The sequence below is a fragment of the Epinephelus fuscoguttatus genome, linkage group LG22 (assembly GCF_011397635.1).
Source record: "Epinephelus fuscoguttatus linkage group LG22, E.fuscoguttatus.final_Chr_v1".
In the NCBI taxonomy this organism is placed as follows: Eukaryota; Metazoa; Chordata; class Actinopteri; order Perciformes; family Serranidae; genus Epinephelus; species Epinephelus fuscoguttatus.
In genome coordinates this window covers 11,771,194-11,782,681 of record NC_064773.1, presented here as the reverse complement: position 1 = coordinate 11,782,681, position 11,488 = coordinate 11,771,194, and the positions used below count along the sequence as shown (strand labels likewise).

Sequence of the window (11,488 nt, the reverse complement as noted above, 5' to 3'; positions counted from 1 at the left end):
GGACGCAGTGATGTCATTGCAGGGCGTCATTACGTCAGCGTACCAGTAGGGGTCAGTGTTGGACTGTATGTGGAGTTTAAACTGGACTGAAGTACTTTATATACACACACATAATCATGTTTCACAAACATTATAATGATTTGTAATACATACTATTACGTATTAACAGTATATTCACAGTAAACATATTACACACCATCTAAATCAAGGCAATCATTAGTATTAAAGACTAAGTACAAGGCTACAGCATTAATAATCTAAAACAACAGGAGGGAAAGAAATACTGGATGTCATTCTATATCCTGTTTATTCTATTTTATTGGATCATGTACAAAAGGGAGACAAAAGCAAGATAATTACTATAATTATAACACATAAAAGAGTAAAGTAATCAGTATTACATATTAGAGAAGTTAAGACATAAAATACCAGTGAGGAAAATACCTACATTTTAAAAAACCTGTGCAGAGTAGGTGAATACCAAACAAAAGTCTGCATATACGTAGCAGCTCTGCAGTTGTAACATAAGGCAGGGACAGTGTAAGACATAGAGTGAATTAATTATTGTATTGGAATGTATAAAAACTGTCCACATACATTAAAAAAAGTCTGAAATATTTTTATTTATAACCAAGACACTACAAGATAATCTTTATTAATTCAGTTGCTACAGCATCAAGGGAGTAAACAGCAACAAGATGGGGGACTTCTGGTCCACACTCAGATGTTCCTACACTATCCCAGCCACTTGGTTGTGCCTCTCGATGTACGCTGTCCCAGCTTGCACCTTAGATCCTGCCACTATGTGTGTTGGACTGTCTCAGGGGACTCTTTGCACAGCCTGCACCGGGGGTCCTGGCTACCATGGTAGACTCCTGCTTCCATGGATCTGGTGTTGAGGGCCCGTTCTTGTGCTGCTATGATCAAGGTCTTCATGCTGTCCTTCAGGCCAGCCTTTTCAAGCCACTGGTAGGATTTCTTGATGTCAGCCTTTTCCTGTATCTGCCAATGGTGTATTCCATGGAGGGGTTTGGTCTTCCATAATATTTCCTCTTTCTCCTCGTCACCCTCTGTCTTCTGCTGCCTGAGGCGCTCTCTGAGCAGGTCATCCTGGGGGGCATCTTCCTGATGTATTCTTGTATGCTCTTTGTTTAATACTAAATCGTGGCTTGGACAATCACTAATCCTCGCCCTCCATCTTTTCACTGCTCATATTGTCTGGCATTGTGCTGGCATTGTGAGGAATTTTTGTGTCATGTGTGACATCAGCAGCATCTATGTATGATTCTGATTATACATAATGCATACAATTTATATACCATACAAATATTATATTGTATACACATTAGACATTAGTTATAGTTATACTGTGCAATTGTCATTTATATCTATCATTGTACTGTGTATTATCAATCAATCAATCAATCAATTTTATTTATAAAGCCCAATATCACAAATCACAATTTGCCTCACAGGGCTTTACAGCATACGACATCCCTCTGTCCTTATGACCCTCGCAGCGGATAAGGAAAAACTCCCCAAAAAATCCCTTTAACGGGGAAAAAAAACGGTAGAAACCTCAGGAAGAGCAACTGAGGAGGGATCCCTCTTCCAGGACGGACAGACGTGCAATAGATGTCGTACAGAACAGATCAGCATAACAAATTAACAGTAATCCACATGACACAATGAGACAGAGAAAGAGAGAGAGAGAGAGAGAGAGAGAGAGAGAGAGAGAGAGAGAGAGAGAGAGAGAGATGCAGGTAATGACAGTAGCTTACAACAACATTATTGAAAGTAATAATATTACAGTTATAGTTCTGGCTACTGTGGTACAATATGTTGAAAGTATGTATTAATATCTGGCAGTATACAAGTGTGACAATAGTCATATGTGTATAATAACAGTAGAAGTATGACTAATGACTAATGATGGCAGCAGCAGCAGGAGGCATCTGGCAGGACCACGGCAGCAGCACAACCACACACGTCACGCTGTCCAGGCACCGCTGTGATATGAGTTAATCTGAGAGACAGTGGAGCACAAAGGCTCCGGAGAAGAAGCCGAGTTAGTGACATCCAGAATGGCCGAGTTAGCAAGATGCAGTAATAGAATACGAGAGAGAGAGAGAGAGAGAGAGAGAGAGAGAGAGAGAGAGAGAGAGAGAGAGAGAGAGAGAAGGAGGGGTCCTCCGGCAGACTAGGCCTAAGTCAGTCTAACTAGGGGCTGGTACAGGGCAAGCCTGAGCCAGCCCTAACTATAAGCTTTATCAAAGAGGAAAGTCTTAAGTCTAGTCTTAAATGTGAAGATGGTGTCTGCCTCCCGGACCGTAACAGGAAGATGATTCCACAGGAGAGGAGCCTGATAGCTGAAGGCTCTGGCTCCTGATCTACTTTTGGAGACTTTAGGGACCACGAGTAACCCTGCGTTCTCGGAGCGCAGTGCTCTGGTGGGATAATAAGGCACTATGAGCTCTCTAAGATATGACGGAGCTTGACCATTTAGAGCTTTATAAGTTAACAGTAGGATTTTAAATTCAGTTCTGGATTTTACAGGGAGCCAGTGCAGAGAAGCTAAAACAGGAGAAATATGATCTCGTTTCTTAGTTCCTGTTAGTACACGTGCTGCTGCATTCTGAATTAGCTGGAGAGTTTTTAAGGACTTACTAGAGCTACCTGATAATAGAAAGTTACAGTAATCCAGCCTTGAGGTAACAAAAGCGTGGACCAATTTTTCTGCATCTTTTCGGGTCAGGATAGGCCTAATTTTCGCAATATTACGCAGATGAAAAAATGCAGTCTGTGAGGTTTGTTTTAAACGAGAATTAAAAGACAAATCTTGATCAAATATTACTCCGAGGTTTCTTACGGTAGTGCTAGAGGCCAGAGCAATGCCATCTAGAGAAACTATGTCATCAGATAAAGAGTCTCTGAGTTGTTTGGGGCCAAGAACAATAACTTCAGTTTTGTCTGAATTTAACATCAGGAAATTGGTGCTCATCCAGGTTTTTATGTCTTTAAGGCAGTTATGGAGTTTAGTTAATTGATTACTAATTAATTAAATTAAATTACTATTATTAATTATTATGTCATTATCTGTATCATATGTATCATATCATATAGACTAATATAATGTGTTGCACAATATAAGTATGTCCGTATGACTAATGTGTTTATTGTATAATATATACAATATAATACACACATATATAATGCATAAACAATAAAATGTTGTAAAATATAGTATATTAAATGTATGAATATATTTCCCTTGCACACAGAGATGTTTCATACAGTCATCATCTAACATAATTAACATTACTTAAAACCAAACTGTATCCTGTGTGTGACGGTGACGCTGTCGCCCCCTGCTGGTCCCTGTAGGTAGCAGCAGGTAAAGGCGTGGCCAGTCATATTTGTGGCAGTTACCTGAGAGCGACGAGATTAAAGGACGCTGCTGTAAGTACAGGAAAACACTTGACAAATATTAATTTATTTTATCACTTCCAAAACGTTTCAAATACAATGTCTTATGTATTACAGGGCGGCGTCCACTTTAATCTACACACAAGGTACGTTTACTTTCGTTTGCTTTTTAATTGTGCATGCACCTGTTGTACTCTCCGCACTTGCATTTGTATCCTTAAAATTAAACATGATGCCATCCCAGCATGACACAGTACAGTAGTTATTTGTAAATGTAGTTAGTCATTTTAAAATGGATTCACATCTGCGGGTTTAATGTGTAATCCAGAATGTGTGATCTTCAAAACGACCTTTGTTTGCTTTGGGTGAGAAGGATGACTTCACCTCTTTGTTATGACAATATGGCAAAGGACTATAGGCTATCACATGATTGATACTCAAAAACTGTCCTCTGGGGATTATTCTGGAGCCTAAACTGTGACTATATTGTTACAGCTCACACATTTAAGGCTGTATTTTAATGGTATTCATGTCATCAAATTGGCATAAACACTGCAAAGCTAAATCTATATAATTAAACATCTTTCTGCACTTTAACAAATATCTAAAAGTTGAATATTTGGAGTCTGTAATGTTATATTTCTTCTTGTTGAGATAAAAAGGGCAGTTTGGTTGATTTGAGTTATGGAAATGGTGCATTTGCATCAAGGCACATGAGTGCAGGTACAGCAGGAACTGGTCTGAGGACAGGTGCACGTAGGAGGGAACACACCTGATCGTTGGGGCAAATAAGTCATAAATCCTGTAATAAAGGGAGATTAAAATGCACAGTGTCTTGTATTAACTAGTTCACACAGGGGGGAACTTAAACTTAATCTTAAGCTTAGTTTGGTTGAAGTAAACAGTAGTAAGTGAGCTACAACTGTTGGACTTAATCCAACAGGTGATGTCATCTCTTCAAACCTGGGAGAGCCTGTTTTATCAACCTGGATTTTCTCCCCGGTAACACAGCCGCCACCTATCCTGGTCACGTGACCCATTATTTACACAGCCTGTTTATGAACGTTGGGAGTCAAGCAGAGATCAACACTTTCAAACCATGGGGCCTTTATCTATCATGCATGGCCGATGAAGACGTGTACTGATATGACTGATTTGAATAATACTGGTTTCTCCTCTCAGAAAACAACATGGTGGAACAAACAAGGCAGCCGAGTCGTGTCGTGTCCCTCCAGGCTGGACCTGGTGAGGTGGACACTGACACCCTGTTTGATATGAACCTCAGGTACCGTACGGGCCCTTCCCCACACAGCAGTCATAACAACATACAGCTCAGACAGACTGTGCTTCAGGCAGCAGACGATGTGGGACCAGTTGTACTAAAAGACGACAAATCTTTATGTCTGGTTTCTTCTTTAGGATCAATGGCAGGGCTGCACGGGCCTTTGGGCGCCAGTTGGCTGTAATTGGAGACCAGCTGAACGGGGAGTGGGCGAGCAGACAGCCAAACTGGTTACCAACTCCTCTTCACATGCTGAGACCCGCTCAGGCACTCACCAGGACCATATACCGGTATAAAATCAGAAAAAAAACTCAAATATCTTTATAGCTTTAATGTGACTGGCTAAGACGCTGTACCCTGGTGGTGTTCTCTTCTAGGGACGTACGCAGTCAGTTGTGGGGCCTCCAGGGCCTGTCTGCTGCAGTGAAGGCCTGGATAGCGAGCACTGCACCTGGGAAGGGGATCCTCAGAGCTGACGCCTGGGCCGCCTGGGTAACACTCATTCTCTGACTTGATATCTGAGTCTCAAATGACCTTTCGCTATTACTGCGCAGTAATAAACATAATTGATACACATGCAAAAAAAACCTTTAGAGCAGGGGTGTGAAACATACAGCCCGCGGCCCAGAACTTGCCCACCAGATGACTAGGCTAAGGCGGAATTTATGCTTCTATGTTGAATCGACGCCATAGGCTGACATCCACCTCCCCAGATATGTAACTAAACATGGCAGCTACGCAGACCTTGTGTCTATTTTTGTGAGCTGAAAACATTTCTCGCAGTGGCAACAAAGCTTTTATTTACTTAAATTTCACAGATAAGAAACAATAAATTGTGAAGACAAAAAAGCCTCCATAAAAATACAGCACTTCGGTCTTGTGTGTGATTTATCCTGGCTTCATATGAGCAGAGGAAGCGTTCGCTAGCTGCTAGGCTAATTTATACAGTGTAAAATGCCGCAGGCTTATGCTAATATCATTAGCATGTTATATTTGTTTGGAAAACGTGTTCAGTATAAGACAGTTGTTTTGTCAGTGAACCTTATAAGTTGTAATGGAGTTGAATTTTGTAACGTTACCTTTATAAAATGTTGCTGTTGTCCCTGGCTTCATATGAGTAGAGGAAGCGTTCGCTAGCTGCTAGGCTAATTTATACAGTGTAAAATGCCGCAGGCTTATGCTAATATCATTAGCATGTTATATTTGTTTGGAAGACATGTTTAGTATAAGACAGTTGTTTTGTTGGTGAACCTTGTGAGCTGTAATGGAGCTGAATTTTGTACCGTTACCTTTGTTAAATGTCGCTGTTGTCCCTGGCTTCATATGAGTACAGGAAATGTTCGCTAGCTGCTAGGCTAATATATACAATGGAAAATGTCATAGGCTCGTGTTGTTAGCTTGTGTTTGAAATTGTCTCTATTAAGCCATGTTTAATGTGTGTTTTGGGAGTTTTGAATCATCTAAACTTTACAGCACCTGTTGTTATTTATAGGTTATTTTGTGATGGTTTTACTGGCCCAGCCTATCTGAGATCAAGTCAGAAGTTTGACCCCGACCCCCCCCCACTTTAGAGCACATTTAAAAATAAGATATAAACATAACTCCAATTTGACTTTCATTTCTTTCATTTCACAGGTGTCCAATCTGAAACCAGTAACCTGCACTGGCTGGACCAGAGGAGCACTGGTGACTGTGGCGCTGATGGCCGCAGTGACCATTTTCGGTGCACTGTGGATGGAATGGAGAGCCTAAAGGGGCCATAAGCAGGTCTTTAAGGCCGTTATATATTTGATTTTTTTTTTTTTTTTTTTTTTGGGCAAATGATGAAAAATATTGCTAACTGATTTGTTTCTGCTGTTTACTTTGAGTTCTCTTTTTATATCACTTTAATTATGTATTGAATTTGATACTGACAGAGCCCCTCAAGTCTTAAAAGGTGGAGTTTTTTATCGGGCTCACAAGTTATTTCAATCAGGAGAGAGTTGTTTTTAAGAATATTTATGAACATGTGCACATAAGTATGAAAAATGAAAAGTCTTTGGCAGTTAGACCCAGTCGAGATGGTATGATTTAAGGAGGGTGATGAATTTTGAAGTTGAACAGAATAGACACTGGTGGTGGGAGAGGTGGTGAAGATGAGATGAGATGCGGATGGGATGAGAAGACGGAGAAGTGCTGATGATCTGGATGAGTAGAGGAATGAGCCTTTGTTGGGATGGGAAAATTGGATGGTGTACGTTACAACTGTATGCTTTTTTAAAATTAATGAATTCAGATAAAAATATCACCTTTCAGGACCTTAGGGACTCCATACTATATGAAACAGGTTTAAAAAATGCTGTAAAATTTTTCAGGGCATGTGGAAATTGTTTAAATGGGTTTTACAGTGTTGCCCATGGGGGTTGGCCAGCGTATTGTAGCAGTGACATGTTGGTTCACACTTGTATTAATGTCAACGAGCATGTTACCCGTGTATGGACTGTTGCTGGCCTGCAGTCTTTTTGTACCCTGATTAGTTTCTTACTGGTGTAAGAGGCCAAATTTTTTTACAAATGATACTTAGCCTGGCTTAATGTAAGATGAAGGGAGCTGGACTTTCTGTTTCAGATTTAAACATGCTTTTTCATGTGATGCTAATAAACAAGATTCGCAAGAATGACAAAGGTTTGTTGTCTCATTCATTAAAAAACATTTTTTTTAATTACTTAATAATAATTATAATACACAAACAAGACCATAAGAAGCAACCACAGGAGCTCACAGGTTTAACAGGGCTTGCTGGTCATGTATGTCCACACTGAGGCCCATTTTTCGACCTCCACATGTCCGTGTTATCAGTCCTCCTCCTCATCAGTGGTGACATCCACATGTGTGTACGTTGTGAACGCCTTCCTGTTACACTTTTGAAGCATGGCACCGAGCTGCTTTCCCGGGCCGACCTCATAGGTGTGCGGGAACTTGGTTCCCTGAGTCCTCTCGTAGATCTCGTGCAGAGTTTGCTCCCACTTCACCGGCGACACCAGCTGCTTCACCAGCTGCCTGCGCACGTGGCTCGCGTTCATGTAGCGCTTGCCGTCCACATTGGAGTACACGTTGATCTCGGGACGCCGGACCTGAACGTGAGAGAATGCTAGGTGTTAGATGACAAGTGCTCAAATGGTCAATGTTTGCAACTTTTCCAAGGGCTGAATGGTTGAGGTTATACATTATTAAGTGAGATGTGGAGGAAATTAACTGATATTAAAGGGGCTTTTTGTGCAAAACAGTTGGTTGATGATGTTGGTTTGTTTCAGGGCTGGAAGGTGTGATTATTTTCATTATCATTTAGTCTGCCAATTGTTTCTTCAATTGATAAATGAATAATTTCTCTATAAAATTAGGGGAAAACAGATTTTTTTTAGTTTACCGTCAATGACAAAGAAAAGCATCAGACCCTCTCGCAACAAATTTTTGTATTAGAAGTGACTAAAATGATTTGTTGATTATCAAAATAGTGGTTATTTACTGATGATTCTTTAGTCGATTGATCAATTAATCAGATAACTGTGTTTTCCTACCTTTTTCTGTGGGAACCTCTGATGTCAACACACACTGACATGGCAGTTCAAGGGGGTCGTCCCCCCTCCCCCCAGCAATATCTTTATTCATTTACAAATACTTTATAAGAGCAGGAACACAACTATGTTCTCATCCAAAAGAATATCGAAAGCACAGAGATTATTGTCCAGCAACAAAATGAAGTCTTCCCTTACATGTCAGACGTTTTAAAGATTACAAAGTGCATGTTGATGTCTACGCAAACAGTCATCGCGTAAGTTAAATTAGCGCTCTTTTCAGATGGTTATTTTAGAACAGTTCCTCAAAAAGTGGGTGCCCTGAGCAAGAATTCTTCATTTACATTTTTTACAGTACATTTTCTAATATTGTTTTGCCATATAAAAACAAGGTAACATAATAACCAGGTAACAAGGCATTGCATATTTCTTATGGACATGCTCATACTGCATTACAGACATGACATTTAGTGAAAATGTTACTGGCAACCTTTACTTTAACTAAATGATTATATTACTGATTATTTTTCACTTTTCAATTGCTTTCTGGATTGATTGATTAGTTTTTGGTACATAAAATGCCCAAAAATTTGTTTTCCAAAGCCCAAGATGATGCCTCCAAATGTCTTATTTTTTGTCCACAACCCAAAGACAAAAGTTGGTGATTAATTTTTCATTTGACAACTAATTATTTAATCATTGCAGCTCTATTAAATTACATTTCCAAACATAGAAATTGAAAGAAATGAGCAATAAACACTTTCACACTTTCAAGCATTTAAGTTTAAATGTCAGTGTATGAGATGCCATCAGAGCAAGAAATGGACTATGTGAATATTTCCTTTGCACATGTGTCAGTGTTGTGCGGGCAGGGTTGGGCATGGGAGGAGCGCCATGTAAAGAAAACACCACAAAGAGCTACTGTGGCTTTAAACAAACAGTTTTGACTGACCTCCACCTGTCTGAGCACCTCCCTGAGAGGTTCAGTGGCCGACTCCATCAGCTCAGTGTGGAAAGCCCCGCTGACTGGGAGAGGTTTGCTCCTCACAAACTGGAGACGTCGTGAGTTTTGCTGGAGGAAGTCCAGAGCCTGGGAACACGACAACAGGTATTATTAAACGGATTATCGCAAGAGGAGTCTGAGACAAGACTGTATCACTGTAATTTTGATCAAATTTAATCAATTAATTTTTCCACATGGTAAATATCAGACTATGTGGTCATATCTGTTTCATACCTGTTGGTGCCCTGCGATGACCCTGCCATCAGGGAACAGATAGTTGGCCACAGAGCAGACCGGCGCCTTAATCCCCAGGCTGCTGCAGTGCTCTTTAGCCTGCACACAGGCGAGTTTATACTGAGCCTGTGGTCTACCCATGACCGACAGCATCCCACTGGGAACCAGCTCTGATGCCTTCTGCATGGCCTCTGCACGAACCTTCACCGCATACAGTGCTAGAGGATACAGAGAAGGGGATTAATACCTTGGGACATGTGAACTAACATCACCACACACAGTGCTTTAACTGAACATCTTTGTCAGGTTTACCTTCTGCATAGTTCATAGCACCAGAAAAAACCAGGGCAGCGAATTCTCCAACGCTGAAACCTGCAGCAGCGACACACGTCTCAATGGCCTGTGGACAGAAGTGTGAAGAGTCATATAAGAAAATGTTCCTGAGGTGGTTCCTGTAACCGTCTCTGTCTTCCTAAACTCCTCCTCTCTGCCACTTTATAGCTCTACTCCATCTAGGGGTGTGCTTAACTATTAATATTGTATACAGAATCTGAATCTCACTCTGAGTTACTGTTGTTGTTCACAAACTAAAGAAATGAGAGACTGTTTTTACTTATACTGCAGTAAAGATCAGTCACCTTGGGGTTTTCGTGGTTGAGCCTCTCCACAGCAGCCAGGGAGGTGACAAACACCGCCGGCTGACAGTGAACCGTCTTCATCAGCTCTCCCTTGGGTCCCTCCAGGCACAGAGACAGCAGGTCGTACCCGAGGATCTTGTGAGCCACATTGAACATGTCCTTAACGTTAGGGTACCTCAACAGTCCTCTACCCATGCCCACAAACTGGCTGCCCTGGCCGGGGAAGAGGAGCACGGAGCAGTCCCGAGGGTCTTTCCTGGGTCTCCGCTGCTCCACCGGCTCACTGTCCGGGAGAGGAGCGGGGGTGTCGGGCGGAAGGTGGAGAGTTCCATCCGGGGAGCCGGGCTGGTTGGTGGAGAGAGTCCTGCTGAGAGAGACCAGAGACCTGACCCTCCCTCTGGAGACTGCTGTCCTCCTCACAACTAATGACGCCAACATGGCGGCTTTAATGATGTCTCACAGGGTTAAAACAAACCCATAATCTGCCCGGAAAACCTGTAATTAATGAACAAAAAGTCAAGTTTGTTCCTAACGGTCAGCATGAGCCAGTAATGAGAGCCGCCATATTGATAGAGGTCACCAGGGGTGGATTTATTTTCCTTCCGGGTCATTTCCGGTTTTGTGTTCTGCCGCAGCGCCACTCTCAGGTCACAATATGTAATAATTTTACTGACAAAATTAAATCAAAATATAAAAATAATAGATATATAATATAGTAATGATAATTACTATACATTTTATTATTTGAAGATGAATAAAACAAATTCTTTTGTCATCCATTTAATGATTTATTTATTTAAACTTTATTATAGTTATTATTATTAATGATAATAATGCTATTTATTTATTCATTATTTATTTTTGATAGTTGATGAAAATTATTTATTTCTGTATATATTCTTAAAAAAATACCAAAACAAATATTTTCTTAAGGATCCCATAAATAAGCTTATTAAAAAGCTGTGACCAGGATACTGAGTGGGGTATTTTACTGTTCAATTGTAATAATACTGTTTAATACTGTTTCTTAATTATCACAACAATATATTAATATCAGAAATATACACCAAAACAGAAATATCTGTGATGAGCTATTATCAGCTGATAATATTAGTCTGCTGATAGGTCTGGCTCCACCGCTTCGTATGTTGTATTACTATTAAAATAACACATAAAGATACAGTACATAGAGTCTCATTAAATGTTACATTAACCTACATTTATAAAAATGTTTATTACTTTTATATATAGCTTCTTGTGAGTTCAGTTATCAGGTTACAACATGCAGAAGAAGTGACTGAATTTTAAAATTCAAATCAGCGTTAAGGAAGTCTACAATAATAGTTTTGTA

The 11,488-nt window shown here is 40.5% G+C and overlaps 2 protein-coding genes across 2 annotated transcripts; one reads left to right on the top strand and one right to left on the bottom strand.

Annotated features, from left to right (window-relative positions):
- Positions 1 to 3,409: 3,409 nt before the first annotated feature.
- bik (BCL2 interacting killer) lies at positions 3,410 to 7,314 on the top strand. The gene is made up of 6 exons (XM_049566546.1): positions 3,410 to 3,459; positions 3,544 to 3,572; positions 4,609 to 4,711; positions 4,846 to 4,998; positions 5,086 to 5,200; positions 6,344 to 7,314. Exons 3-6 carry the CDS (start codon positions 4,617 to 4,619, stop codon positions 6,458 to 6,460), a joined length of 480 nt encoding a protein of 159 aa, XP_049422503.1. The 5' UTR covers positions 3,410 to 3,459; positions 3,544 to 3,572; positions 4,609 to 4,616; the 3' UTR covers positions 6,461 to 7,314.
- Positions 7,315 to 7,388: 74 nt separating this feature from the next.
- Positions 7,389 to 10,731, bottom strand: mcat (malonyl CoA:ACP acyltransferase (mitochondrial)). The gene is made up of 5 exons (XM_049566540.1): positions 10,138 to 10,731; positions 9,812 to 9,899; positions 9,500 to 9,717; positions 9,215 to 9,352; positions 7,389 to 7,821 (listed from the first exon to the last, which is right to left on the bottom strand). Exons 1-5 carry the CDS (start codon positions 10,573 to 10,575, stop codon positions 7,543 to 7,545), a joined length of 1,161 nt encoding a protein of 386 aa, XP_049422497.1. The 5' UTR covers positions 10,576 to 10,731; the 3' UTR covers positions 7,389 to 7,542.
- Between the last annotated feature and the right edge of the window lie 757 nt (positions 10,732 to 11,488).

Coding starts and splice junctions, on each gene's coding strand:
- bik (XM_049566546.1), top strand. CDS start 4,617: ATGGTGGAACAAACAAGGCAGCCGAGTCGTGTCGTGTCCCTCCAGGCT. Junction 4,999..5,085: donor CTCACCAGGACCATATACCG/GTATAAAATCAG, acceptor GTTCTCTTCTAG/GGACGTACGCAGTCAGTTGT. Junction 5,201..6,343: donor CTGACGCCTGGGCCGCCTGG/GTAACACTCATT, acceptor TTCATTTCACAG/GTGTCCAATCTGAAACCAGT.
- mcat (XM_049566540.1), bottom strand. CDS start 10,575: ATGTTGGCGTCATTAGTTGTGAGGAGGACAGCAGTCTCCAGAGGGAGG. Junction 9,718..9,811: donor TGCTATGAACTATGCAGAAG/GTAAACCTGACA, acceptor TGTATCCTCTAG/CACTGTATGCGGTGAAGGTT. Junction 9,353..9,499: donor TCATCGCAGGGCACCAACAG/GTATGAAACAGA, acceptor TCGTGTTCCCAG/GCTCTGGACTTCCTCCAGCA.